We start from the raw sequence: 27,624 nt of genomic DNA, 5'->3' as shown, positions 1-27,624 counted from the left end.
CCCCCAAGTTCTAGGGGCTCGTCCAGCACCTTCCCGCCTCTAGGCAGTTGAAACAACTGGGAAATCTGGTCCCACTGAGTATGTTACTCAGGGGCAGTGGGGCAGAGACAAGGTAAACTTTTTTCTGTCTAAGGCAGTGTGGTTAGTCCCTGCGCTTGAAGAAACCCCATTGACCTTGGCCAGGTACCTTCCTAACACAACTCAGAGCAACTAGATTGTGGGACCCAAGTCCCCATCCCCAAACAAAGATGCTGCTCCATTCACGTTTTTTACTAAAGCACCCACACAAGTTTCTGTGCAATGTACAAACACGAGCCCTGGGGTGTCTGCCTCCTCTCTTGAGACAGGGAGGCGGGAACCAGACTGACTGATCCAAGCTCCTCCCACCCCCCCATGCAAAGGCCAATCCCAAGATCCCAGGCAGCAACACAGCATCCCCTCTGGTCCCCTCCTGGGGCTGCTCCTCAGCAGAGGGTGCACCAAAGGTTGCCCTCTATAATATTGAATGAAAAAGGTTTCCCCTCCCCTGGGAGCATGGGGGATCCCCGGGTCTGAGAATTCCCCCTGGAAGAGAAAATGCCCCCTAGTCATATCTCCCACCCTTTCAGGCCCTAGGGGACTCAAGGGGGGGAAACTGAGGCACAGAGAGGTGGAGTGACCTAGCCCAGGCCACTCCGCGAGGCAGTGCAGGGGCTGGCCCGACCCTGACAGAGAGAGGGGCTGGGCTGGGGGAGTCGGGTAGGAAGAGTTGACCCGAGAGAGGGCCACACTTGAGGGGTCTGCCCAGATCAGAAGCCCCTCAAAGTGGGTTCTGAAACTTCTAGGTGCAGCTGGCAGGTCTACTGAAGACCCTCAGAAAACAGCCCAATCTCAGTCCTGGGGGTCCCTCACATAGCAGCTGCCAGCCAGGCTGTAGGTCAGTCCTCTGACAGGCATTCCTTGGCACCAAGAGCCTTTGTCCATGAGTGTCAGCCCCGAGGGGGCCATGATGGAGGGCGCCCAATGTCCACTGTAATGTTGGTGAAAAGTGGTTGCCGAGACACTTCTAACACCTGGTACCGCACAGACCCGATGCCGTCCCGCTTCATGGTCAGCTTTGTATTTTGAATCTTGGTAAACCTAAAGGATGGAAATGAATCCAGATCAGGGCTAACTGCCAATATAATATAGGATCTCTGGGGCCAAGGCTCAAGTCGTCATCCTCGTTCAGTGGTGATTCACTGGAGCCCTTTGCTCTTGCATTTACTCTTGAAACACAGATCTCAACTCCTTCTATCAGAAAACAAATGATAGCCTCACAGATCTCTCAGCTCAGACCTTCCTTCTAAGATAAGCTATAGACACAGACAGGCATCCCACAAGCATCTCAAAAAGTAATGTGTCCAGTGTGAGACGTATCATCTTTAACCCCCAAACCCATGCCATCCTCTCTATTCCTCTTCCTTTAGTCACTCAACTTCCCCCATCTACTTGCTGAGCACTCCCTGTGTACTAGGTTGTGCTCTAAGCACCAGGGATACACCAATGATCATAACAGATGAGGTCTTTCCTTTCCTGGCAAGTCTGTATCACTAGCAGAGACAGGTAACAAGCAAGAAAAACCTCAGAATGCTAAGGGGACAAGGTGGCTGCCTTTGAAGGAGTATGTGACACTGAGCTGAGGGTAAGGGGAGGAGCATTCTAGGCAGAGGTTAGATAGAGCGCTGCTGCCCCTAAATTGGGGACAAGGTTTTAGATAGCTGTGTGGCTAGACCTGTGCGCTAACAGGAATAACAGATTACCTTGTAGGTCAGAGCATATATGGGCAGGTCTCTCTGTAAGTAAGAGGAAGCAGTTATATTTTATTTGGTGAGTGAGAAGTCACCAAGGGACTCTTAAGCCAGGTGGAGGAGGGGTATACACTACAGAAAAACAAAGGGGAAACAGGGAAACTTGTCCAGTAATCCTGACAGTATCAGAGATTGGGGTAAAGCTAGAAAAGGGGAAAACAGACAGGTTCAATATGTTTTGTGGGGTTTGAATATATAGGGTGAGGGAAAGAAGAATCCAGGAAAACTCCTAAATTTGAGGCAAAGTCAACTAGGTAGATAGAACCATTATCTAGAGTTCCTTAACCCAGAAATTTCTTGCAATTAGCCATTTCCACACTCAGCAGATATTAGTAATAGATGAGGACACCCAGACAAGCTCCTCCCACAAGACCAAGGCTCCTACTGGACTTTTGGAGCTCTTCTCTTACCCTCATACTCACCCTGTTTCCATCCTCCCAGTCCTTCTGAGCTCAGCTTAGACCCCTCTTAGACCTCTCAGGGTGGTGCCCTTTCCCTTAGCTTCCCTAAAGCCCCTCTTCCCCATCTGTCATCCCTTTCCTGCTGACCATGGTTTGTGCCTGAACCACCTTCTTTTTCATCAGGTCACTGGACTCTATGGCCTCATACTTCTGCCAAACTCCAACCCTGAATCAGTGCTGCAAACCATCTCTCTTGTTCCTACCCTGGGAAAACCCTATTATCCAAGCTGGGGGCACAGCACACCCACAGGTCCTTGCTCCAGCATGCCTCCTCAGGCTCTATCAATTTCTTCAGGACTGATCCACATCCTCTTTAGCTCCGCCCAACAGCTGGGTCAGCCTTTACCTTCCTTGAGCTCAGAAAAATCAGCCTTCCAAACACAAATCTGACCATCCTCTGCCCCACTCAAAGCCCTTCTACAGCTCCCCAGACCCTCTGGGGCAAAAGTTAGACTCCCAACCTGGAAACACCTAGCAATGATCACTACCTACTATTACTCCTGACCTTCAGGTATGTTGAAACTCTTAGTCTCGGTATATGCCATGCACGTTCACATTCCAGGCTCTTACAAATACAATTCCTTTCATCCACAATGGCTTCCTTCATTAGCCTGGAGAATACGATGCCCAAGGTAGGTGTGACATAAGAGCAAATAACAACTATTTTCAAATTCCAGCTTACCCTTACCTCCTCCCTCCAAGAAGCCTCCCACCATCACTCTCTCTTCTGTCCTCATCACCTTGTGCCAAAACTACCTATCTGCTTGCCTAGAATGAGCTTCATGAGGGATAGAAGGATGGGGATTTGGTATGACTCCCATTCCCACAAGATCTGGCACTAGTTGAAGATAAGCATCAGGAAGCCCACATGCTCTTTAGGCCCTTCTCCCAGCCACCCCAGATATTACATAGGGCTCCCTCCCTATGAGATGGAGCTGTCTCCTCCCATCTCAGTGCCTCACACTGTCTTTCCAATCCCCACCCCCCCTGTTTGGGGCAACTGTTTTCAGGTTCCCAGGAGCTGTGCCCCAAATACCACTCTCTTATAAGCAGGGGTCACCCATGATGTACAAATGAGGTATCCGAATACACCAATGGAAATGCAAAGGACTCAGTTATAATTCTAGCTTAATTTCTAGTCATATGAATAAATCAAACTAGGGGTGCTAGATACCTAGTGGGTAGGGGATAAGGACTGGTAGCCTCTGGGGTCAAGGATGTTTACAGGCCACATCCAGGAGGTCAAGGATTAAGGGCACTTGGGGTCAAGACTTGAAGATATTGGGAGTCACCTCTAGGAGTAAGAGATTAGGGGAACCTGGGGTCAGGGATGCTGGAGGGTCACCTCTGAGGGTTGGGCTCGTTATGCTTGTCCCGGTCGTGCTTGATCATACGGTAGCGGCCTATTCGGATGTCTGGGCGTGAGATCTTCATCCCAGTCAGGGAGATCCTGAGGATAGGGACAGATACACTGGAACAGGCACTGGGAGGGCAAGGGGCCCCACCCAATCTGCACTCACCCCCTCACCACCCAGAATACTACCAGCCCTATCCGATCCTACTCACCGGTTGAAGATGTCATCATCCTCGCCACCCCAGCCCCAGTACTCGTTGGGGAAGCCATTGATTCTCAGAAACTGGGCCTTGCTCAAGCCTGACACACCTCCAAAGTAGCCAGCATAGGGCAGCCTATGGTATGGGAGGGCAGATGTCAGGAAAAGCCACAAGGGGATTCAAGATGAAGGACCAGAGTTGGGGTGTAGGGACAATGACAATGTGTGACCTGGGGCCCAGGGAGGATCTGCCCTAGCCAGAAAGGTCTGGGCCAGGGGCTAGCAGGGCACTGGAGCTGGAGTGATGGCTTGACTGAAGTAGGGGTGGGGAGGTCCAGGTCTAGGTGAGAAAAGAGCCTCACCGGAAGCCAAATTTGTCCATGGCAATGGCAAAGTGGCGCGGCTGGTCGCCACAGCGGTACAGATTGCGATCATCCATGGGGACCAGGTCCACATCGCTGAAAATGAAGCAGTCATAGGCCGCGTCCTCCTTCAATGCCTCTAGGAAACCCACGTTGAGCAGCTTGGCCCGGTTGAAGGTGTCCTCACCATGCTGGGGTGGAGGGGGAACAGCAATACCTATTGCTTCACCACTTTCCAGAGCAATCCCAGGGACCCCCCAGACCCTCTCTCCCTGCAGGGGTCCCTCAGACTCTAAGAATCAAATCTAACTTCACACCCTAGATCTGGCCTTCAAAGGTCCTTCATGATTTGGTTCCAGTCTCTCTCTGGCCACTACCCTCAGATCCTAAGGCTCAACCACACTACATCCCTCAGCAGCCACAGAACATGCTAGACTCTCTCTCTCATCTCCAGGCCTTGGGATTAACAGCTCCTCTTGCCTAGAATGCCCTTTTCTGCTTGCCAACTCATGTCTGGAAAGGGTCTCCTAACGAAACCTCCTGGTCCTGGTACCACTGCATTCTCCTTCTTATGGGCTTTGTTTATATTAACATCCAATTAAACCATTATATAGAGCTCTCATCTCATTCACTCCTTCAACATGCCCTGTGTCCTCCTTTGTGCCAGCAGGGATTCCAAAGATGAGCAGCCCTGGTCTCTATCTCTGAACATGTAGTCACAACATGAGACAGTGAGCATTCAAAATGACCAGTGTCTAGAAACAGAAGCCACAGGGACTAAGCTACTCAGCCTTAGGCACCTGCCCACTCAACATCCAACTCCCTGGTCAGCCTCTGAGATCAGGAGAGTACCAAACAAAATGACAAGTAGAGGGTTATAGGCAATCACATCCAGTGAGCCAGGGGGTCCCTGAGAAATAGGACTACAGGAATCCTGGCCATGTAGCCCCAAACACCAAATTCTGGACAAAGTGGGAAGGATACAATTGGAAGAGTTGGCTTAAGAGCCCCTGTCCCACTCTAGACTTTTCAAGCTAAAGCTAGGGGCTCTAGGAGAGGAGGTCTGTGAGTGGATTCCACTCCAACAAGATAAGCAATGGCTCCTTTATACCAGCCAAGCCTGAGTCTGATGGGCAGTAGCTGCTTTCCTCTGAAGCAGTAACCTACTCAATTTCTACCCTTTCCCTTCCCTCCCTCTCCTACACCTTCTCTTCTACCAGCCCTTGGAAGGACTGTCCATATTCTCCTGGATCTTAAGCACTCCTTTTGGCCTCTCTCACTACCTAGGAGCGCTCGGTTTCTCCCTCATGGCTCATAAATATGCCCAATTCTCTCCCTGGAGAGAGAGAGAGAGAGAGAAAAAAAAAAAAATCAAACCTCTTTAGGCCACCCTACCTTTTTCCTTTCCCTTCTTGGCAGAGTTTAAAAAAAAAAAAAAAAAAAAAAGAGTTGTCTCCAATCAGTTATTTCGTCAAATCTAATTCTTTCTCAACCCACTGCAATCTGCTTCCGCCCCCAACATGCCCCTGAAATGGCTCTTGCTGGGCCCACCTTGTTGCTAAATCCACTGGACATTTCTTGGTCTACATCCCTCCTTACTCCCCCACGGTGCTCACACAGCTGCCATGTTTCCTTCCTGACACGGACTGCTGGGCTTCCGGGATACCCACTCTCCTGGTTCTCCTGCCACCCTCTGGCCAGTCTGCTCAGCCTCTGTGCCAGCCTCTCTCTCCACCCATCCGTGCAGTGCTGGCTTTCTCCTCCCACATCCCATGCTCTGTGGGTGTGTGGATGTTGTTGGTTTTAGGGACCATCTACATACATACATGTTTCCAAATTCCTCTCTCAACTGCAGACCTCCCTCCTAGGTCCAGACTCATTGTCTAACTGCCTACAGAATGTTCCTCTTGTACTTCCCCCAGGCTCTCATAAGATGGGATTCAGAGTCATCCTCTCCCCAACACATGGCCCAGCTTCTGTGTTCCCCATCTCACTAACAGGTGTAGCCATCCACATGGCCAATAGCCAGTGAAGAAAGCCTCGTGTTTTCTTGATATCTCTCTTTTTTTACTCTCTACTACTTGTGTGACATCTCTCCTTCATTCCTACAGCAACTGCCCCACGCAAATACACATTCACCATCTTTGTCCTGACAATCAAAACCTCTACCTAACTGGTCACCCTACCTCTAACTTCCTTCTTCCATTCACTCTCTATGTGCAACCACAATAATCTTTCTAAGAGGTAAACATACATACTATTCTCCCCTTAAAACACTGGTGCCTTATCACCTTCAGAATGCAATTCAACTGCTAAATATGCCTCCTAAGACTCTTCTTGATTTGTCTTCCACCAATTCCTCCACCTAATCTTTGCTAACCAGTCTACATATTACACTGCACCTCAGCCAATAGTTCTTGATCAAAAGAGACCAATTCTCTTGGTGAGCACAGAGTCCTCCATGTCTCTCCGCTTGCCTCCTCTTGTGCCTCCATCAATCTATTCATTCCCAAAGACCCATCTCAATAATTGCTTCCCAAACCCAGGGCCAGATAAGGCCTCTCTATGCTACTGTGGCCCCTTGATCCAACTTTAGTCATATATCATCCTTCTGGAGTCTATAGGGAACCATGCCCAAGTCTAAGAGTTCTCTAAGAGCAGGGAGGGCCTATATCAGATCCTCTCTGAGACCCAGTAGCAAGCCCTACAGGCCCCCTCTGATTTCCAGAAGAGGACAGGTTTAGATGCTATGCTAAGCCCCCCTGGCCTCAGCTGTGGCAAGCACCTGCCTCCAACAGCTCTACGTTTTATCCCTCTTTTAGTATCTAACTCTTCCTCTCCTAGGTGACCTCAAAACCACCTCCTAGTCAATGTACTCTATTGCAAGGAGGGCCTGCCCAGGTAGACAATAGGGCTGGTTATCTTCTGAGGCTATCCACACATCCACCAGTGTGCATACTAACATTCAAATGCATATATCCCTTCACATGCACATGAACCTTCCTGTGCACCCTAACAAAAGTACCCTCAAGTCCCTTCACATACCCACATAATTATTGGCACACAAGGACTTGTAGATGACTCCTAACCCCGTGTATGCACCAAGAGGCACATGAGTCCCCATACTCCTGAGCAGGCAGATTCACAGGTGTGGGTAGGTTCCTTGAGGGTTAGTGCCCATTCATTCCTCAAGACCCATCTAAACAATTGCTTCCCAAACTAGACCAGGCCCCTTTGTCAGGGACCCCAGAGAGCACACCTGATTGATGACATAGATGCCATAGCGTAGCCGCTGCCGCCTCAAGATGGGGTGCAGATAGTGGAGCCAGTAGCGCAGGTGATGCTCCCGGTGTCTAAAGGGGATGATGACTGCCACTGTCTGGGCTGGGGTGCAGTCAGGCGGTGTGTAGCGGCCCCCCAGAAGCACACCTGGGTTCTCCCTCTGCACCCGCTCCAGGGGCATGGGTGAAGTGAACTCAATCAGTAGTCGGCCCACTGCAGGCAGGATGGTGTCAGGAATCAGGGCCTTTGCCAGAATCCAGGGACACCAGCCCCCTGGGGGTGAGCAATGAACTCCAGAAATAGCCCTTTTTCAATTGACTTGGACCTTGGCATCCCCTTGGGTCAGGACTACATTCTTCCAGTCACACTGGTAAGACCCTCCTCCCACCCCTACAGACAGGCCCTACCCAACAGGCTCACCAAGACCAGGTGGTAGGTCAGGACAGGGTGGGAGGACAGGAACTGTGGGGCCGGGCCGGGCACTGGGGACCTCAGGGAGCCCAGAGCTGGGGGCAGTGGCGTTGGGCCGAGAGCAGTTGGTGGTGCTGCTGGCTGCCGGATGGAGGGCACGGGTGGGGCCATGGGCACTGAAGCGGCTGAAGAAGGCCAGATGCTGGGCGTAGACGTCAAAGTACAGGATGACGGCCACAAGGAAGTGCAGCAGGCAGAGAAGGAGCACAGCCTTGCAGACGCGCTCCAGCGTCCCCCCCAGCAGTCTGCTCATCCCGCAGGCGGCCGCCGGCCCGCCCAATGGGCCCGGGCATCCGGCTGCCGGCCTGAACAGGAAAGGAGAGAAACAGACCCCAAAGGTCAGGGCAGGATGGGCAAAGCTGCCTACCTGCCTCCTGCCCAGCTTCTCACACTCAGAGATCCACATCCTCACTTACCTGCTCACACCCTTGTCACTCACAGAATCACACCCTACCTGCCATCACCCCAACAACTGCTGGCAACTAAGAGCTCACCCCAGTACTAAATTACCTGTATTTATACTCCTTGTCCTCCCTGACACATATACACACCCTTATTGCACAACTCTATACATATGTACTCCCAGGAACGTGGACACAGTGAACTCTGATTACACAAGTTTGTACCTAAGCATGGAAACACATTTAGCTACAGACCTGTATGTGCACCTGTGCCCCAAGGAACAGATGCCCCACAAGGCAGCATCCTCAACCCAGGGCTCAGGGCTTGGGGAAGGGGAAGGGGACCACTTACTGAGTAGCTACAATGCAGGAACACTTCATACTCATGACTTCATTTAGTCCTTCCAGGAGCCATGGTGAGGTCTCAGAGGAAAGCAGGCCAGGCCAACTGGGACCAGGCTGGGAAGTGGCCCTCAGCATTCCAAGGGGGCCCAAATATGGGCAGGATATTTATGGGATCCCTTCCCACAAGAGCAAGGGGCCAAAGTACAGGGTTGGGCAGGGGATAACTGTCATTTAAGATAGGCCAGCTCTGGAGTCTGCCTAGCACCGCTGGTTCTGATTTCCAGAAGAGGACATGTTTGGGCCCTGGAGATGGGCACAGTTCTGGGGAGGGGCTTTCCTGGGCCATGGCTCTAGCTGTGGTTCCAACAAGGCAGCAACCACTCTGGGTAGTGCTCCAGGGAGCAGGGCGTCTCACTCACATACATAGAATCGCAGTGCCTGGACCCAGCAGAAGTCCCACACTCAGACACACAGAGAACTACATACAGAGTGGCAGACACACCCGGTGGCGGTAACCCAAGAGCCCCACACTCACCCACAAAGCTTCTGCTGCCGGACTTACACAGCCATACATCCAGACTCCCGGGCAGCTCACACCCAGACCCACGTGCAAGCATTCCCTCCCCTCCCTCCCGGGCAGGGTTCTGGGTCAAGCTGGCCGCCAGGCTGAGGGGTACGTTTGGGCGGGGCTGGGAGGCTGAACACGTGGCATCCCGGGTCGGGGGAGGCAGCAGAGACCGGGTGGGTGTGAAGCCTGGGGGGGGGCGCGTGGAGTGGGGGGAGTGTAAGTGAGGCGGAGGCCGAGGCAAAGGAGACGTGAACGAAGCGCCTCCCCGAGCCACGAGGCCAGGGCGAGCGAGGACAATGAGGGAGGCTGGCTGGGGGCGGGCGGAGGAGCCCAGGGTTGGGGGTGGGGTAGGGTGAAGCCAGGCAGGGGGCTGCCCGCCGGCGCCTCGCGCTCACCCACTCTAGGGTTGGGATCTGGGGCCGCGCTCGGGCAGCCCCTCACGGAGCCGGGTCTGAAATCTTGGGGCCCTGGGTGGGGGGCCGCGCGCGCCCTCATCTCACCCGGAGCTCGGGGCTCAGCAGGGGACGCCGCTCCAGCTCGGGCAGGGCTCCCGGCTCCGGCAGCTGCGGTCGGCTCTGTCCCCCATTGCCCGGCCCCGCCGCCTCCCGCCGCCGCCGCCGCCGCCGCGGGCCATGGAGCCGAGCCGCCCCGGGGGGCAGGGCGGGGCCGGGCGGCCGGGCAGACCCACGGACCGGCGGACCGACGGACCACAGAGCCTCCGCCTCCCTCCCGCGCTACGGCGCCTCGGAGGGGTAAGCCCGGCCGGCGCGTCCGCGCGCGCGTCACCGAGGCCCCCGCCTCCAGCGCGCCCGCACGCGCCGCGCGCCGCTCGGGCGCCTGCCCGCGGCCGAGCGCGGCCCAGCCGGGCGACGCGGAGGCCCTGGACCTGGGAGGGGCACCGGGAAATCTGTCAGGCTCCTCCAAGGGCTTGGCTTAGAGGTCGGACAGGGGAGGGTGCAGACTGGCCAAGCCCTTTAAGCCTGGTCTGGCGAGTGGGCCATCTCAGGCAGGGGTCTAGGAAATTTCTCAACTCTTCCTGGAGAGCATCATTAAAGGTAGGCTACAGTACAGGGGGTTTGTGTTTGTCGGGACCTTGAAAGGTATGGATTGGAAGTGGCTGGGGCTTTTAGGGTACCAAGCGGTTGAGTAAGGTTAGGAGCAATTCAGAGATTAGACAGGAGTGAGCAGAGCTGGACAAGACCCTAAGAATGTGGAACAGAGTAGAGGTTGTTGAGAGAAGATACAGGGGCAGAACTCTCAGAGAGGCAAAGGTGCAGAGGGTGACATGCCTGAGGTTAGGCCATACAACTTGGGCCTAGTGGACAGGGCCCCAAGGACATGGGACTGGGAGGATCCCAGGCACAAAATCACCAAGGGGCTCATGTTCCAGATCCAGTCATCCTTTCAAGAAATATTTTCAGGGGCTACAGAGCCCTTAACTCAGCATTCTCTCTCCACCCAGGAGCCAACTCTGTTTAGGGCAGAGGCATGTACAGAGCTAGAAAGTTGGCATGAGGTTGAAGCACATAAGCCCTTTACCCTTCCTCTGTGAATGGTGGCGCAAGAGGTCAAGGGAGGCACTGACCCAGACATATACCACGTTTATTTCACAAACATTGGGAAGATGGGTTGGGGGTGGAGATGGTGGGTACAGATGCACAGCTGCACAGAATCGCCATCAGTAGCCCACTGCCCATACTGAGGATTCAGCCTGAACTGCAGTGCCTCCAAGTCAACAGACAGCAAGAGGAGTGCAGGGAGGGCCCTGAACACCAAGCCCCCTGAAAGGCTACGGGGCACAGCTCCAGCTGTCCCAGGAAAACCAGCAATAAATAAGAGTAGGGCACGGCCCCACCCACACAGATCACCTAGTCACCCATCTTCACTCTGGAGGTCTGCAAAAGAAGAACAGAAGTTAGGTAGGGACAAAGGAATAGGTAAGAGAATGACCAATGACAAGATCAGACCCAACAAACCCATGTCTGGGTGGACACATCACAAAAGAATAACCAGGGGGCCAGGGTTATGGCTCAGTGGTAGAGCACTTGCCTAGCACGTGTGAGGCACTGGGTTCGATCCCCAGCACCACATAAAAATACACAAATGTCCATCCACAACTAAAATAAATAAATAAATAAATAAATAAAAGATTGATGACCAGATCAGGATAGATGCACTGTGACAAATAAATGATTGGAGACAACCAGAGTTAGGCTATAGAACAGACAGCTGGAGAGAAGAAGCATATGAACAGTGTCAGTCACCAAGAATCAACCCAGTCAAGCACCTCCAGTCACATTTATACACTGAGGCTGATCCTTAGTCATAAACCCACAATATGAGACAAAAAAAGACATGTTTTAGACATGCTGTCACAGACAGAGACATACTTAGGCCCTAAGAGAGACAAACACATCAAGCCAGACTGATAGACACTGACAAGATCCCAGCATGGTCCAGACCACAAAGACATCATCTATATTTCTAGAGACAGTAGACAGGAAGAGGATGACAGATAAACCAAATAACAGATAAATGAGAGATATACACATATAAAGCAACAAAAAAAAGTAGGAAAAAAATTTTAAAGCCTTAAAAGAGGAGACAGGAGATAGGAATGAGGTGGTGGAAGCTACCCAAGAATTCTACAGTCCCATGGGTAGAAAAGGAAGCTCTTTAGGAGGGTAAGGATGAGTTGGAGACAAGGACACAGAGGCTCCCTAAGGGGATTCAGCACCTGAAGGATTGCAACGATGACCCCAAAGAGGCCGATGGCACTTCCAAATATTTCCACGATGAGAATCTTTACAAAGAGACTGGGGTTCTGAGCGTCAGCCAGGGCCGCCCCACTGCCCACGATGCCCACGCAGACTCCACAGAAGAGGTTAGACAGACCCACTGTGAGACCAGCCCCAAACATGGAATAGCCTGGGGAACAGAAAAGGGTTCAATGAGGCCAAGCCAGAAATGGGTGAAGATGAAGGGCTAACGGGACCAATTCCCACCCTAACCCTGATGAGCAGGCCAAAGTAACAGAGAATATAAAAAGGAGAAATCCAAGCTGGGAGGTAGGAAGCAGGAAGCAGCTGTGAAGCCCCTGGTTTGCATATTTACACACCCACCTACCTGCATGGTAGTTTCGATGACCAATAGCCTGAGGGTCAGTGGCACTGAAAGGCTGCAGAGGGCAAAAAAGTAATCAGAAACCACCTGTCATGCATCCCATTCCCTATCTCTATGCAATGTGGGTAACACACTGGAATGGATGCCTACCCCACCCCAGACTTCCTTACCTCAGCCATGTTGCTAATGACAATAGCCATGATGATGCCGTAGATAGCCACAGCCTCACAGAAGATGATGCTGGAAGTGGTAAATGGCAAAAGTAGGGACAGGAGGTGAACAAGAGAAGATGATGAGAAAGAAACCAACTTTCCTGCCCCAAAAGTCCCCAGCAGCCTTTCCTCATCTCATATCTCACCCTATCAAGAGGCAGGCAGCCCTTCCACAGCTGGATCTGACAACCACTGGTCTTTACACTTACCTGACCAGGTTCTTGGTCTTGATTCTGGGGGCCTTCACCCCTCCCCCAATGATGGAGGAGCCTGTAATATAGATGCCCCTGGTGAAAGGATAAGAAACTGGTGAGCACAGCCCAAGCTGTCACTGCCCCCAGGATGACTAAAACCCCAGTGACACCACCTGCCATGACTCAGTGCCTCCCCATAGTCCCACTATCCCAATATTCACCAGGCTGCCCCAACCACAGACAGGGAGATTGCTAGGCCAATGCCTAGGTTCGACCACATGAAGGGGGAAGTCTCAGTCAGGAACCTGGTGTGGAAACAAGGAAAAAAGCAGTTCAGCTCTGTTAGGAAAGAGGGCACAAAACCCTTAGCCTCCCCTCCCCTCCAACTCCACCAGTCCTAGATACTGCAACAACAGACTAAATATCTCCCATGATCCATGCCCCCAGCAGCTTGGGGTGATGTGGGGCAGGGGCTCCCACCACAGAAGAAAGCAGCAGCTCCTAGTGGAATTCTCTTCCTGCCCTCCCTTACCATGCCACATCAAAGCGGAAGCCCAAGTCAAAAATGGTGTAGCAGATCCCTGCAGTAGCGAGAAAAAAGGGTTAGGGGCTGCTCTCTAGAGAGAAGCTCCCCAACCTACAGAAGTACTGCTCAGCTGACCCGCAACCTACATCAGAGTAAAGGCAGAGTCCTCAAGCCGCCAAGTGAACCAGATACCCCCGCTCAGGCCTCCATTTTCTGCCACTCCCTCGTAACATCTCCCTCAATGACACCAAGCCCCAAGACCCTCCAGACACGCCCGGGCAGGCCAGAACGCCCTGGAGAAAGGGAGGGAGCAGGTGCTCCGTCCGGGCCCGGCCGGATCCCGCCGGCCCAGTCGAGCCGCTGTTTACCCAACAAGCTGTGGGTGGGGGAGGGCAAAGGATGGGAAAAGAGGAACCGGAGCAGCCGGCTCACGACCCACACTGGTCGGTCGGGAGCAAGAAAATGAAGACAGGAGTGAAACATGAGTGATGGCAGGACTGACAGGATAGAGCTAGCACTGCTCTCGCGGCCCCCAACTTCCGCCGCCCGCGCCCTTCATAAGCAGCGGGAGCCCTGGCCTCCTCTGTCGCGTTCAGAGGCCCCAACAGGCTAGAGGCAAGACCTGGAGCCGGGGGCAGAGGGCCGCGCTGGGGCCTGGTATTGCTGGCAGGCAACCCCCTTTCCCCCGCGGGATTCCAGCCCCCCCCAGCTCGGCCAGGACGCTGCCCCCGCCCGCCTGGGCCCGGCCTCACCCACGACGAGCGTGCAGGCCCAGAAGGCCACGAAGACCCCAGAGTAGAGCAGCGCTAGCCCCGTCATGGCGGCAACGACAGCAGGGGTCGGAACGGTGGGGCCAGAGCTAAACCGCGTCCCAGCGTCCACCGTCCGCCCCGCAGTCTGTCCGCCCGCCCCGCAGCATCACCTGACGCGCCCACGTGACGCCCTGGGACCACGTGACTCCACGCCGGGCCCTGAGCCGCTGAGCCATTCGTCTCGAGCGTGGCGACGGCGGACGACTGGCGCTAAGCATTGTGGTGGTTGTAGTCGCGCGCCTCCGGGTAGGCTCCGGCGCCTTCCTCCCTCACGAGATACTCGGGCTTTTAGCGTGTCCGTCCCCCCCCCCTTCCGTCTCATACCTGCGTCTATTCTGGGGCCTCTGTGGTTTAACCTCCAACCACTGCTGATCCTTCGGACCTTTGTCCTTCTACCAATTCCAGGAGAGTGCGGAGCTGTTCCTCCCGCTGAAGTATGCCTCTTCATCTTATCCCCTGGCTAACACCCATTGGTTATTATAAGTCATTCTTCCAGGACGCCTTCCCTAACCCACAGGCAGGGTGGGCCTGCCTGCTGTGGGTTCCCTAGAGGCCCCGGAGATATGTATAAAATTTAACTAAGGTCATGGAACCTCCCTGCTTAAAGGCCTCAATGGCTTCCATTTTCATTCAAAGGAAAAAAAAAAATTCTTACAGTGGCCTAGCAATGCTGCTCCCCATACCTCTTACCTGAATTTTTGTTTCTTTTGCAGTGCAGATGCAGAGAACCCAGGGCCTCGGGCATGCTAGGCAAGGGTTCTACTATTGAGTGACATTCCCAACCCCGACTACATCTTCTAATACTCCTCCACTCTCTTTTCTGGCTACACTGTCCTTGCTATTCCCTGACTGTTCCAGCCATGCCCCCACTTCATTGCTCTTGAATTCATTCCCTCTGCCTCTAATTATTCAGGTGACTCTACTTTATAATGTCTTTACTCACCTTCTTCAAAGTCCTTCCCTGCTTAGTCTGTGTAACGTTGCAACTTTCCCAGCTTTGTTTCCCCATGGTACATAGTTAGCATCATTTTTTTTTTTTAAAGAGAGAGAGAGAGAATTTTAATATTTATTTTTTAGTTTTCGGCGGACACAACATCTTTGTTTGTATGTGGTGCTGAGGATCGAACCCGGGCCTCTCGCATGCCAGGCGAGTGCGCTACCGCTTGAGCCATATCCCCAGCCCATTAGCACCATTTTGTATACCAAGTGTTTTATTCTGTTTGTCCATCAGAGTGTCTTTCTGTTATTCTCACTGCTGCATTACCGGTGCCTGGCAGAGTGGGTCTTCGATGCATGTTTATAAAATACATGATTGGCCAGGTGTGATGGTATGCCGTAATTCCAGGGACTCCATAGGCTGAGGCAAGAGGATGGAAAGCTCAAGGCCAGCCTCAGCAACTAATCGAAATTCTCAAAAAATAAAAAAGTAAAAAGCTCATTGGTAAAGTACCCCTTGGTTCAATCTTCAATCCCCTGTACTAAAAATAAATTTTTAAAATTGTATTTATTTATTTATTTATTTAGTAAGTAAGGTCATGTAACTCCCCTGCTTCTGCCTCTACCATTAGACTGGGCACTCCAAGAGCAAGAAACCAGAAGATCTGGAAAATGCCAAAAGTGGAGAATGAAGAGGTGAGTCTTTTCAAGTTATTCCTCTAAATCTTTTTTTAAAAATATATATTTAGTTGTAGATGTACATGGTATCTTTATTTTTTTATGTGGTTCTGAGAATTGAACCCAGTGCATCACATGTACTTGGCATGCATTCTACTACTGAGCCATAACCCCAGCCCTATTCCTCTAAATCTTTAAGGCCCAGCAACTCCAGTTTGCTTGAAGCACTATGTTGGTTTATGCCTGTAAACCCAAATGGACTTTACACTCCTTTTCTTCTGACAGTTATTTTTTTCGTCCACAAGATCCAGCTTAGGTATTCCCTTTGGGAAGCCTCTTGAGTCCTTGTCAGGTGCCTGCTACGGAATTCAGCGGCCCCACGGGCTTTCCTCTTCACACTATTCACAGTACTGTTCACAGTGGTCACTGAATATTTAACTGTTTCTCTTCTCAGCTACACAGTGAAGACAGTAATCTGGTTAAATACAATTCACATCTCTGTCCATAGAATGTAAGTGTTTGATGAACAAAAAGAAACAGAAGGAGAAAAAGTATCTGGTTTATTTAAGTTTCTGTGATCTCCCCGAGAAAATAAGACTGAGTTGACACAGACCAACACAGTCCAATAAGAGTTTTCTACAGTGATGCGAATGTCCTATAATTGTGCCATCCCTTCATGCAGCTAATTGAGTGCTTGAAATGTGATTAGCATGATCACAAAACTTGAGTTTTAATATACTTAATTTCAACTTAAATAGCCATATGTGTCCAGTAGCTAAGATCCTGAACAGTACACATCTAGACTAGTTGATTCTCACCTAGGAGCATCTGAGAACCCATGGGGGATATATCAATGTCTGGAGACATTTTTTGGTTGTCAAAATTGAGGGACAGTGCTTCTGATGCCTAGTGGGCATTCTGCTAAACATTCTAACATAAACTGTACAGCTTCCTCAACAAATAATTATCTGGTCCCAAATGTTAACAGTGCTGAGGTTGAGAAACTGTGGTCTGGACCATCAAGCACCTGCCTTTTAACATGGGTAGACCCTCAACTGCAGACCAGAAACGGGATTAGCTACCCAGTCCTGGACTGCTACAAGGACAGATGGGCCCAGGACTCAAGAAAACCCCCAAGCCTTTTGCCCATCAGTCAAACAACAGGAAGTTACTAAGCCAATATGTGCCGAGCCTCAAAGCAGGGTAGAATAGGACAGACTCAGGTCCCATCCTCAGTGAGGGCTGCCTGCCTTCTCTCTATCCAGTTTCCTTCAAAGATCCTGGGAAGATGATGAGAAGTTGGTGCAAAGAGCACTGAAGGTCCTAGCAGCAACTCCTAAGTTCCTCTGTGTCTCTGGCCCCATGTGCTATCAGCTGCTTCCCTCATCCTCGTATGCGATAGCAATCCCTCGTCTTCCACTCACAGCTTCTGTCACCGGAGTCTGACCCAGGCGGGGCTCTAGTCCCTGCCAGCTTCGGGAACTAAGGAAGGAGGCTGTAGAGAGAGGTGGCTCAGGCTGAGTGGGCTGATCTGGAGAAAGAGTACAGCAGGGGGCACAGATTTATACACTTACCTGCTGGGCTACTCTCAGCCAATTCCAGTTGGGGCCGTGGGGTCAGAGCAGAGCATCCAGGATCATTTGATAAATGCCAGGCAGGTGGAGGTCGGAGCTCTCCAGAAATGAGTGACACATCTGGGGTGTCCCACAGCTCTGACTCAGGGGGTGGGAGGGGCACATGGAAGGGAGAGCCTGGAAAGGAAGGGGAGAGTAAATTCATGTTGGCCCCCCAACTCCATGCCCCAAGTTTCCAGTGCAGGTAGTGCTCCACCACTTACCGGGTAACAAGTCTGCATAATGTGTGAGATGAGGAGCCAGGCCTGGAGGTGGCCATGCAGGGTTGCAGGCAGCTTCCAGTTCACAAGGTGCCAGTATAGGCTGGAAGAAGCCACTAGAAAGCTGGGGGTCTAGGGCACCCAGAGGACAGGCCAAGAGCACAAAGACATCCATCTCAGGAAAGTTGGCAAGTTTGGCAGGGGTGGGCCGCCCCAAGGCCAACACATAGCTACGTTTGCCAGCAGACTTAGTTAGGTTCCGCAAGTGTGCTAGTGCTTCACGGTGTTGGGCCACACCCAGTGTGCCCGCCAATAGCCCTATCACATGGGCATCTCTGGCCTTCTCCACCAGATACTGTCTTCGTGCCCTTAGCCGCCCAGCCCGGGCACTCTCATCCTGTGTCTGTCCTGTGTCTGGGCAGCAGGAGGAAAAGGGCCGCCCTGGTGCCCATCCCAAGAGCAGACGGCTGAGGTCTGGATCAAGTTCAGGGTCAGAGCTAGCTTCAGAGCCCCCCACATAGAAGGCACCATATTCTTCCAGACATCTTCCTAAGGCCAGGGGGAAGTGGCGCCCAAAACGTTCCAATGGTTCAGGCACTGGTCTGGGGGACCCCACTAGCAAGGGAAGAGCTGGGCTAGAGATAAGCAGATCCTTGTATCTTGGGCGCAGGAGAGTGGCCAAGGCCTCTGGAAGAGAAGGAGGGGGTGTCAGTGTTGGGGCTTGGTAAATTGCGAGTTCCCTCATCTCTAGGGAACCAAATGTGACCCAAAAGTGAAGGATGGGCAGGGTGTGGTGGTGCACATCTGTAATCCCAGTGGCTTGGGAGGCTGAGACAGGAGGATCACGAATTCCAAGCCAGCCTCAGGAACGGGGAGGTGCTAAGCAACTCAGTGAGACCCTGTCTCTAAATAAAATACAAAATGGGACTAGGGATGTGACTCAGTGGCCGAATGCCCCCGAGTTCAATCCCTGGTCCCTCCCACTCCGCCCTACCCCCCAAAAAAGTGAAGGATGGGGCCAGCCCGTATCAATAGCTATATGGGAGTGTACTGAAATAGGGAAATTAAGGAACACAGCTGCGGGTCCACCCTTCCCTCCTGCATAGGCATAATTCCTCACCCAGGGCGTGGGCACAGGCTGGCTCACTCAGTAGCACTACAGGCGCTGTGGGATCTGGGTTCTGTGCTTCAAAGGCCTGGGCACAGAGCTCCAAGGCCACAGAACGTTGACCAAAGACGAAGGCAACAGGAAGAGGTCGGGCTGGGGGACTTAAGCAGGCTGGTCCAAAGTGTACAAGGGCCTGAGCTCCAGCTTGCTCAGCACCCAGTACATCTACACAGCAGCTACAGGAGAGAGACCATCAGTGAGAGAGGTTCTCATCTGGAAGTGAGTTGCTGTCATCAATAAGAAATACGGCCAGTGAAGAAAATGGTGAGATGAAAGGAAGACACTGTCACTGAGGGGAGCTAATATCAGGAGGAAAATCATCATCCTCTTGGAATCACAGCCATTGGAGGCACACAGTGTCAAAGGGAAACCCCATAAGGCCTGGATCTCTAGGCCTGGCGCACTTATGCCTGAGTTCATACCTGCCATAGGCCGTATCCCCTAAAATGAACATCTTTGATCCTGTGGCTTCCTCCAGTCGTGCAGCCACGGCCCCAGCGTCTCCCAACAGCTGGTCTGGGAACTGCAAGGCCACCTGTAAGCGTTAAACCATGGAGTCAGGAATAGCCTCTGCCCCGCCAAGAGCCTCTTCAAAGGAAATCTTCTGGGAGCCCCCACTCGACCTCAAAGCCTGGAGTCTCAGAGCACTCCGCCTCATGGAGTGACTGGCGGGTGGTCTGCGCTGCGGGCAGACTGATACTTCCCAGTCCTCATCCTTAAGAAATCCCCAAGATCCTGATCTTCTTGGTGACCCATCGCAAGAGAAGCGAGCCAGCCCTCTTTAGGTCTGCTCTCACCCGTTGACACCCCACGTCTCGGACAAATCCAATGACTCGCTCCAGCTCGTATACACGGTCGAGGTCGGCGAGAGGAGTGAGCAGTCCCGGGTCGCCCGCATCCCGCTGCAGAGCCGCCTCCGCGGGGCTGCTAAACGTAGACTCCATGAAGCACAGCTTGGGTGGCAGGATGCAGCAGGGGACTACCTCGGTCAACTTCGGGGCCGGACCCTCAAAAGCAGTCCTCCAAAAAGCCACTTTTTGGGAAGAAGGGAAAACAGCTTGCCCACTACTCCTGGATTTCAACTACAAACGTGCAAACGCGTGCTCCGCTGGACACGGGTTTGTCAGGGGAGACTACTTCCGGGTTTGAGGCGTGGCCGATGGCAACCTTACCAATCCTAAATCAGCACCGCTCCTACTGTCCAATCCTCGCTTCCAGGTCCCACAGAGAACCAATGATCTGCCTGCACCAGAGACCAGTCGGAAGTGCCGCAGAAGAAGGCGCGGGGCCTCCTGGGCGTCGTAGTTTCCCTGGCTGCGGATCCCCGCAGAGGCGCGCTGTCGGGTTCAGCCCACCGACCACCTACAGGAACATCGACGGACCGACTCCCTGAAAGTCACTATCCTGGGGCTCTCTACCACTGCCCAGATCCTATCCGGCGGTTACTAATGATCTCATGTGCACTATATCGCCTGGGGGTGGGGGTGGACATCGTAGCACAATTTTTAACTCAGGGGCCGAACTGCTTGGGTTTGAATATCAACGCTTGGCCAACTGGTGTGGAAAAAGGTGGAATAAAAAAGAATGGAGGACACAGTGAGGGGCTTAACAATAATACCTCCTGATAGGATTGTCCTGAGGGTCAAATTAATTTAATTATAACACTTTACAAATTAGTCCTTTGAATATCCCATTTGCTATTATACTCATGGCAGTCTGTCAATTAGGTAAACTTTTGAGCACTTATTGACCACCACGCACTACATTTCTAGTCTCTGAATTAAGAATTATCCCATTTTACAGAAAACAGACCCAGGTTTGAAGACTAAAAAGGCACAGTAGCCCGGCAAGGTGCGTAGGCCTGTAATCCCAGCAACTTAGAAGGTTGAGGCAGGAGGATCTCGAGTTCAAAGACAGTCCCAGCAAAAAGTGCGGCACTAAGCAACTCAGTGAGACCCTGTCTCTAAATAAAATAGGGTTGGGTATGTAGCTCAGTGGCCCAGGTGCCCCTGAGTTCAATCCCCGGTACCAAAATAAAAAATAAAGACAGTAGGTCAGTGGCATGATCAGCATAAAAACCAAGTGTACTGATTTCAGAAGTCAAGCTTCAGATTCCTCATTCTCCTACTTTCTATAGCCTGCATTTGTCATGGGGAAGGGTGGAGGTGGGAGCAGAAGACACCTGGACACCAGGTCCGTGGGGGAAAATAAAACCTAAAAGTATGTGAAACATCTCCATCTTCTCCAGAAACACGGAGTCAAGAATAAAGTGAAAATGGGACTGAGGAGGGTTAGAGGAAGGTGGAAAGAGCAGCTTTATGATGACACAGGGGAACTGACCCAACTAGTGTGGAAAAAGGTGGAATAAAAAAGAATGGAGGACAGGGGCTGGAGATGTGGCTCAGCGGTAGCGCGCTCGCCTGGCATGCGTGCAGCCCGGGTTCGATCCTCAGCACCACATACAAACAAAGATGTTGTGTCCGCCGAGAACTAAAAAATAAATATTAAAAAAAAAATTCTCTCTCTCTCTCCTCTCTCACTCTCTCTTTAAAAAAAAAAAAAAAAGAATGGAGGACACAGAACTTCTGCAATGGTTGGGAGGGAAAAATGGAGGGGGGATGAATGTGGGCATAACCAGTTCCCCTGTCAAGGGGACTCAAAGCTCATGGAAGGGAGTGAGAACTGGGTCCTGCTCTTCAGATTTTATGTGTGTGTGTGGGAGGAATATTGGGGATTGAACCCCAGGACACTCTACCACTGACCTGTATCCTCAGTGGTTCCCCCTCACTAAGTTGACAAGGCTGCCCTTGAACTTAATATCCTGCTATCTCAGCCCCCGGAGATGCTGGAATTACAGGTGTGCACCACCATGCTCTGCAGATCTTACTAAGAAGGCTCGAGTGCTAGAGAGGCAGCCCAGGTGAATTATGGCTGAGAAGACAGAAAGGGAAGCAACACTGCAAAGGGAAGAAAGCAAGAGCAGGCCAGGTGCTGTCCTTGGTCCTGACAGAGCCCTGACCATTTATGCTTAAGATCCCTAGAAGAAAGAAGTTACAGGTGGACATGCATAGGAGCTACAACACCTTCTGCCCACCCCACCACACAACCACTCAGTCCCATATTCTTTTTTCTTTCTGGGTGTACACATGTGAGGACTGAACCCAGTATCTTGCAAGTTAAGCAAGTGTTCTATCACTGAGCAGCATTCTCAGCCCTCATTCCATTTTCTATAGCCCACCTCAACCATAAGCAAATTTGGGTGCTTTAAAAAAATACCCATGTCGGCTGGGTATATAGCTCAATTGGTACAGTGCTTGCCTTGCATGAATAAGGCCCTGAGTTCAATCTCCAGCACCACACACACACACACACAAAAAACAAAACAAAACAAAACAAAAAAACCCACAAGCCAGTGTGGTGGCACATGCCTGGAATCCCAGCGGCTCAGGAAGCTGAGACAGGAGGATCTTGAGTTAAAAGCCAGTCTCAGCAAAAAGTAAGGTGCTAAGCAAGTCAGTGAGCCCTGTTCTAAATAAAATACGAAACAAGCCTGGGGATGTGGCTCAGTAGCCAAATGCCCCTGAGTTCAATCCCTGGTACCAAAAAACAAAAAACAAAAAAACCTATGCCAGCTGGGTACAGTGGTACACTCTTGCAATCCTAGCAGCTCGGGAAGCTGAGTTAGGAGGTCTGCAAGTTTGAGGACAGCCTTGGCAACTTAGCAAGACCCTGTCTCAAAATTAAAATTTAAAAAAAGGGGTCAGTGATGTAGCACAATGTGGTTAAGCACTCCTGAGTTCAATCCCCCATACCAAAAAAAAAAAAAAATCACAACAGAACAAACCAAACAAAAACACCACATCAGCCAAGTGCAGTGCTGCAAGCCCGTAATCCCAGTGACTCAGGAGGCTGAGGCAGGAGGATTGCAAGTTCAAGACCAACTTCAGCAACTTAGTGAGACCCTGTCTCAAAATTTTTAAAAAGGCTTGGGATTTGGCTCAGTAGTTAGGTGACCCTGGGTTCAATCCCCAGTACCCAAAACAAAAACAACAACAACAACAACAAAAAAAAAAAAAAAAAAAAAAAAAAACAGAAAAAACAACCCCCACCAGACACCCATCCTGGAATTCAAAGCCCAACTCTTTTCTTTCCTCCCAAAATGGACCCAGCCCAAGGCCCCAAGTCTTCTGCTAGGATGCCTCCTATTCCCATCAAAAGAGAAACTCTCCAGGGCTGGGGATGTGGCTCAAGCGGTAGCGCGCTCGCCTGGCATGCGTGCGGCCCGGGTTCGATCCTCAGCACCACATACCAACAAAGATGTTGTGTCCGCCGAGAACTAAAAAATAAATATTAAAAAAAAAAAAAAAAGAAACTCTCCATGTAACCTTTCTTCCCTATTCCTCCAGCTTAGCATGATAGCTCTGACTTGACCAGCCTTTGTTTAGGGCAAAGCTAGGTGCCTAGTACTCGGCATTATTGATTGTAATGCATGCGTGCAAACTGGAACTAATTTAATGGTAGCTGAGAGCTGCTAACACTACTGTAGCCACTCTATCTCTTGCCACCCCAAGGGCAACAGCAATATTCTGAATGGTTCCAACCTAGGCAGCTTAGCTACGGGAGTCCCCTCTCCCATCCAGGAGCTAGAGGGTGTCCCCACCACTCTTGACCAAGGCGTAGGTTCAAGCATCCTCCCATTCTTTCCCTGCGCTTCTAGGCACAGGCTTTCAGTTGGTGACAGTGGCAGAAAAAAGGAAGCAGAAGCAACAGTGAAGGTTCAGGTTTACTCTTTGGGAATAGGAAGGGGTGAAAAGGAGTACGTGGGTGGGGGAGCCCCTCAGTAGTCAGCTGTGTAATCTGTGCCATGTAGCCCCCGGCAGAGCAGTGTGAACTCCTTCACCATCTCCTTCACCCGCCTCTTGTTCACTCGCTCACTGGAGGAAGGAAAGGAAAACAGGTTAGCACTATCTACCAATACTGCCACCTCCTCCCTGCCCCAGCTCTGCTCACCGAAGGATCTGTTGGCTGAAGGTGTCCTTCTGTTCGGGACTGAGGCGGGCAGAAGGAAAACCAGGTGGTTGCAGTGCCTCCTTGATCCACAAGCTCAGGAGGCTGAAGCAGTGTTTGTTCAGGGCGAACAGGATATCGGCAAAGCAGTCCATGAGGCTGCGGGAGGCCTGGCCCCCAATGGCCTGAAGGAAAGGGCTTCTCAGTACACCGGGTCTTGCCTCTACTGCAGCCAGGAGGCCAAACCATGCCCCAGGGTTTCTGGGACAGTTCTGCAGCCACATTGCACAAGTGAATACTGCTTTTTCAGAGACAGCTAATCCTCGCAGCAATCCTAACAACTTTTCAGACACTTAATGAAGAATCAGAATCCAAGAGCTTAGAGAACCAAATTCTTCAGCCTCCTAGAACGTCAGTTGCCTCAGCAGTGAGGGCCTCCCCACCAACACCAAATCCCCACTTGCTCCAGCTCACCTCTAGCACTGCTACAAGCAGCATACGACCGTCCTCCTGTACCACCTTTCCCACAGATTCTACTTCTCCACACCGAGGCAGCAGCTCTGTCTGCAGAGGATGGAGAGGCCTGTCAGTCCTGGATCCTTCCCACCTCTTCCTGAGGATGACACCTACATACCATACCCCTATCCTCTAGAGTCCTGGGCAGGGCAGGGTTGGGGGATCAGTCAGCATGGGACTCACAAAGAAGCCACAGGAGGCCTTGACAGTAGGTGCCTCAGGGAACTTGAGGGCCAACACAGCTGTGGGAGAGACAAAGGCAGATCAGATGGGGCCTAAGAATCCTCCCAAGGGAGCCCCAGGCCCACCTGGCCCCACTTACCACACTGGAACACAGCTTTGACATCCAATCGTTCACACAGGAACAAATCTGGCTTCCGCTTGAGAGCCTGCAGGAGGTGGAGCTGGTAAGCCCAGCCCCAGCCAACTCCAAGGACCATCCCCCCACTCACCTTCCACCCCAGTCCCTAATTTCACGCATCACAGGTAAAGGCTGAAACCCAGCCATCTCTGGGGAACCCAGACCACTCCACAGTTCAGTTGGTCAGGCGAGGAACAGCCCAAGGGGTTCTGTGTAAATGTATGTGTACATAAATGTACAGGTGTGTGCAAGAAAGGTTGGAGGTGGGGATCATAATGCAGAAAAATGTGGGTCATAAGTCACTCCCAGAGCGAACACTTCCCTCCCCTCTCCACAGGGCCAGACCTCCTGCAGGGTCCAGGTAGCCAACACTTATTTTGCTTTCATTCACAGAAGAAGTCGAGCCCCCCTGGGTTTATGATCAGAGCAGCAGGAAGAAGAGATGGCAGCTGGACATGAAGCCCCCAGCCCAGCAGACCCCCATCATGTCTTGCCTACATTCCTCAGCCCCCTCCAGCTCCTGTTCAAGATGAGGAAAAGTAGGACAGGAGCCTTGGAATCCCAGCCCCATCTTTCACCTAGGATACCCTGTGTTCAGGGCCTTCTCAGCCATAACTACCCTAGGAGCAGTGCTGCCATGGGGGGAGCAGATGGATTCAGGGGGCAGATGACTTGCACCAGTTGGTACCAGGACATGACTGGCACATCCTCAGGTCACAAGATACACTCAGCACAGCTCCAGCAGTCCTCAAACACTGCTTTTTGCCGGCAATGCCCCCAGCGCATATTATAGAAATCCCCACCCTTCAACCCCTCATATACCCGCTACCCCATGTTCACTCATATGCAAATATCCCGACATGCACCCTCACTTGAAAGGCCCTACTCACACAGCGGTTTCCTAATCCCTTACATGCACATACTGTCCCATATCTGCAGCACACCCTCACCACAGAGTCACACACCCAAACACCCCACATCCCAAACCATCCACATACCCATACTCTCAGTCTACCCAGGCCTCCCACGTATGTACACTCTCCCAGCACACCCACAAATACACATTCAAACACCCTCCCCACCAAAAATATATCCTTGTGGATACCCATACACATATTCATCCAGGCTCAGAACATTCTCCATCCTCACCCCTCGCACTCCCCCACTAGACTGTAAATTCCAGGAGATCAAGAACCATGTCTGCATTTGCTCACTATTATATCCTTAGCACCTAGCAGAGTACTAAGCATGTACTATACACTCAGTCAATATCTGTGGAATAATTAAGCAGAGACACACTCCATTTACCTCAACTCACAGGACTCCCCCACCCCATAGGAGTTCCTAAACACAGAGCACTCTGTATCATACTAATTCTGTACTGCCAAGACACAACACACATTCCTGTCCTCCATTAAAAACACACTCCTGCTGGGCACAGTGGTGTATGCCTATAATCCCAGCAGCTCAGGAGGCTGAGGCAGGAGGATCTCAAGTTCAAAGCCAACCTCAGCAACTTAGCAAGGCCCCAAGCAAATCAGCAAAACCCAGTTTCTAAATAAAATATTAAAAAGGGCTGGGGATGTGGCTCAGTGGTTAAGCGCCTATGGGTTCAATCCCCAGTACAAACACACATACACACATACACACACACACACACACACACACACACTCCCACAGCCTAATATACACCCTCTATCACATTCCACACTCAACATCCCTCAATACAACATCAACACAACACAACACAAACGAACTACACACATCAATGTACGACATGCATCAACGCACATGCCCACACTTCAACTTCACATTTATCTCAATGCCCAAAACAATACACATACTACTTACAGATTTCTGCTCTCTTCACAAATCAAACTCAAAACATATAAAATAAGGTGCAACACACTTAAACACATACCAGACACAAACGCATCCTAACGTGGTCTCACAGTGGAGCCTGAACCCCACCACCCAGCAGCAGCACAACCTCTCCACCAGCCAGACCCCAGGCTCCAGTGTTCACATTTACCTTTAGCCCTTCCCTCTGGAGCTGCTCCAGGCCTACCTCTTAGAGCAGGCTGGGAGTACAGAGGCAGGCAGTTCCCGGCAGGAGCACGGGAACAGTGCAGCCAAGACCCTTCAACTCCAGCCCTATCCCTGAATGTCCTGGCAAGCCAGCCACACAGGAACTGCTGGGCACAGTCACCACCCACTCCCTTCCCCACTCCCTCCAGGCCGGCCCCCTTCCCTCCCTTCGGGATCAGCCTCTCCCTGGTCTTTGTAGGAGACTGAGCTAGTTGAGGCAAAGGGGCACTAAAGGAGGATGTTGGGTTGTCAACTTCCACGGAAACAGATGAAGAAACTCTATTCAACTGAACAGAAAAAAAAAATTTGTCAACAGAAAGCTAAAAATAGGCTTAAATTGAATATCAACATAAGAGAAAGAGAAAGAGAGAGAACAGAACGTGAATGAATAAAACTAAAACACACCTGTGCCAGGAGTTGCATAAATGAATCAACAATATCAGGATGATCCCTGGGCCCTAAAATATAATAAAGATGGAACTTAAGAAAAAATTATACAAACAGCAACTCAACCTCATATAGTTATGTGGGACTGAGAGCCTGCAGGGAGACAGCGTGGGGGCACATGAGCAGCAGGAAGCAAGATAAAGAAACAAAACATACAAAAACCATGAACTGGGAGAAGCCCAACAGAAAGAGACGGCAAAGTGAAGGACGGGCCTGCCCCAGCTCCCCTGAAGGGGCCTTCCACCTACTTCCCACTCTTCCTCAGGCCAGTCCCCGCAGTGTTCCTTTGGTGCTCAAGCAATTCTGGACTCCATATAGTTGAAGAAATAGCCCCCACACTCTTACTGTGGCCTCCACCAAGCTGGGGTAAGCCCACTGCTTCTTGGCATATACCTATTACAGCCATGGAAGAGGAGGGCAGGGCTGGCAGCAGGTCAGTCCTTGGCCCCT

At 51.6% G+C, this 27,624-nt stretch overlaps 4 protein-coding genes across 7 annotated transcripts; all 4 read right to left on the bottom strand.

Moving 5' to 3' along the window:
* Nucleotides 1–257: 257 nt before the first annotated feature.
* Nucleotides 258–9,931, bottom strand: B4galt2 (beta-1,4-galactosyltransferase 2). Of its 3 annotated transcripts, none has more exons than XM_026397819.2 (7): nt 9,773–9,931; nt 7,908–8,263; nt 7,465–7,700; nt 4,206–4,396; nt 3,857–3,979; nt 3,636–3,740; nt 258–1,119 (listed from the first exon to the last, which is right to left on the bottom strand). In XM_026397819.2, exons 2-7 carry the CDS (start codon nt 8,209–8,211, stop codon nt 969–971), a joined length of 1,110 nt encoding a protein of 369 aa, XP_026253604.2. In that variant the 5' UTR covers nt 8,212–8,263; nt 9,773–9,931; the 3' UTR covers nt 258–968. The 3 variants fall into 3 exon arrangements, with proteins under 3 accessions (XP_026253604.2, XP_026253605.2, XP_026253603.2); XM_026397820.2 differs by lacking the exon at nt 9,773–9,931 and adding an exon at nt 9,668–9,723; XM_026397818.2 differs by lacking the exon at nt 9,773–9,931 and adding an exon at nt 8,712–9,598.
* A 925-nt stretch (nt 9,932–10,856) lies between these two features.
* On the bottom strand, nt 10,857–14,262 carry Atp6v0b (ATPase H+ transporting V0 subunit b). Of its 2 annotated transcripts, XM_026397824.2 has the most exons (8): nt 14,080–14,262; nt 13,334–13,382; nt 13,023–13,106; nt 12,817–12,894; nt 12,566–12,635; nt 12,399–12,450; nt 12,010–12,200; nt 10,857–11,167 (listed from the first exon to the last, which is right to left on the bottom strand). In XM_026397824.2, exons 1-8 carry the CDS (start codon nt 14,144–14,146, stop codon nt 11,141–11,143), a joined length of 618 nt encoding a protein of 205 aa, XP_026253609.1. In that variant the 5' UTR covers nt 14,147–14,262; the 3' UTR covers nt 10,857–11,140. The 2 variants fall into 2 exon arrangements, with proteins under 2 accessions (XP_026253609.1, XP_026253610.1); XM_026397825.2 differs by lacking the exon at nt 13,334–13,382 and having other exon boundaries at nt 14,080–14,160.
* A 2,055-nt stretch (nt 14,263–16,317) lies between these two features.
* Nucleotides 16,318–19,883, bottom strand: Dph2 (diphthamide biosynthesis 2). The gene is made up of 6 exons (XM_026397780.2): nt 19,553–19,883; nt 19,178–19,290; nt 18,708–18,931; nt 17,591–18,274; nt 17,328–17,504; nt 16,318–17,248 (listed from the first exon to the last, which is right to left on the bottom strand). Exons 1-6 carry the CDS (start codon nt 19,697–19,699, stop codon nt 17,124–17,126), a joined length of 1,470 nt encoding a protein of 489 aa, XP_026253565.2. The 5' UTR covers nt 19,700–19,883; the 3' UTR covers nt 16,318–17,123.
* A 3,637-nt stretch (nt 19,884–23,520) lies between these two features.
* Nucleotides 23,521–27,206, bottom strand: Ipo13 (importin 13). The gene is made up of 6 exons (XM_077791103.1): nt 27,133–27,206; nt 24,601–24,667; nt 24,462–24,520; nt 24,237–24,326; nt 23,766–23,947; nt 23,521–23,689 (listed from the first exon to the last, which is right to left on the bottom strand). The coding sequence occupies exons 1-6, from the start codon at nt 27,148–27,150 to the stop codon at nt 23,593–23,595; spliced, it is 513 nt and encodes a 170-aa protein (XP_077647229.1). The 5' UTR covers nt 27,151–27,206; the 3' UTR covers nt 23,521–23,592.
* Nucleotides 27,207–27,624: the final 418 nt, after the last annotated feature.

Source organism: Urocitellus parryii, chromosome 11, assembly GCF_045843805.1.
Source record: "Urocitellus parryii isolate mUroPar1 chromosome 11, mUroPar1.hap1, whole genome shotgun sequence".
Lineage (NCBI taxonomy): Eukaryota > Metazoa > Chordata > Mammalia > Rodentia > Sciuridae > Urocitellus > Urocitellus parryii.
The sequence above is the reverse complement of the archived record's forward strand: the minus strand, read 5'-3'. Positions and strand labels throughout refer to the sequence as shown.

Coding starts and splice junctions, on each gene's coding strand:
- Atp6v0b (XM_026397824.2), bottom strand. CDS start 14,146: ATGACGGGGCTAGCGCTGCTCTACTCTGGGGTCTTCGTGGCCTTCTGG. Junction 12,451..12,565: donor TCATTAGCAACATGGCTGAG/GTAAGGAAGTCT, acceptor TGCCCTCTGCAG/CCTTTCAGTGCCACTGACCC. Junction 12,201..12,398: donor TCATCGAAACTACCATGCAG/GTAGGTGGGTGT, acceptor TCTGTTCCCCAG/GCTATTCCATGTTTGGGGCT.
- Ipo13 (XM_077791103.1), bottom strand. Junction 23,948..24,236: donor TGCTTGTAGCAGTGCTAGAG/GTGAGCTGGAGC, acceptor CCTTTCCTTCAG/GCCATTGGGGGCCAGGCCTC. Junction 23,690..23,765: donor TTCAGCCAACAGATCCTTCG/GTGAGCAGAGCT, acceptor TCCTTCCTCCAG/TGAGCGAGTGAACAAGAGGC.
- B4galt2 (XM_026397818.2), bottom strand. CDS start 8,839: ATGCTGAGGGCCACTTCCCAGCCTGGTCCCAGTTGGCCTGGCCTGCTT. Junction 8,264..8,711: donor TCCTGCATTGTAGCTACTCA/GTAAGTGGTCCC, acceptor TTTCCTGTTCAG/GCCGGCAGCCGGATGCCCGG. Junction 3,980..4,205: donor ATGGACAAATTTGGCTTCCG/GTGAGGCTCTTT, acceptor CCCATACCATAG/GCTGCCCTATGCTGGCTACT.
- Dph2 (XM_026397780.2), bottom strand. CDS start 19,699: ATGGAGTCTACGTTTAGCAGCCCCGCGGAGGCGGCTCTGCAGCGGGAT. Junction 19,291..19,552: donor GAGACGTGGGGTGTCAACGG/GTGAGAGCAGAC, acceptor TAACGCTTACAG/GTGGCCTTGCAGTTCCCAGA. Junction 17,249..17,327: donor GGCTGAGAGTAGCCCAGCAG/GTAAGTGTATAA, acceptor CTCTCTCTACAG/CCTCCTTCCTTAGTTCCCGA.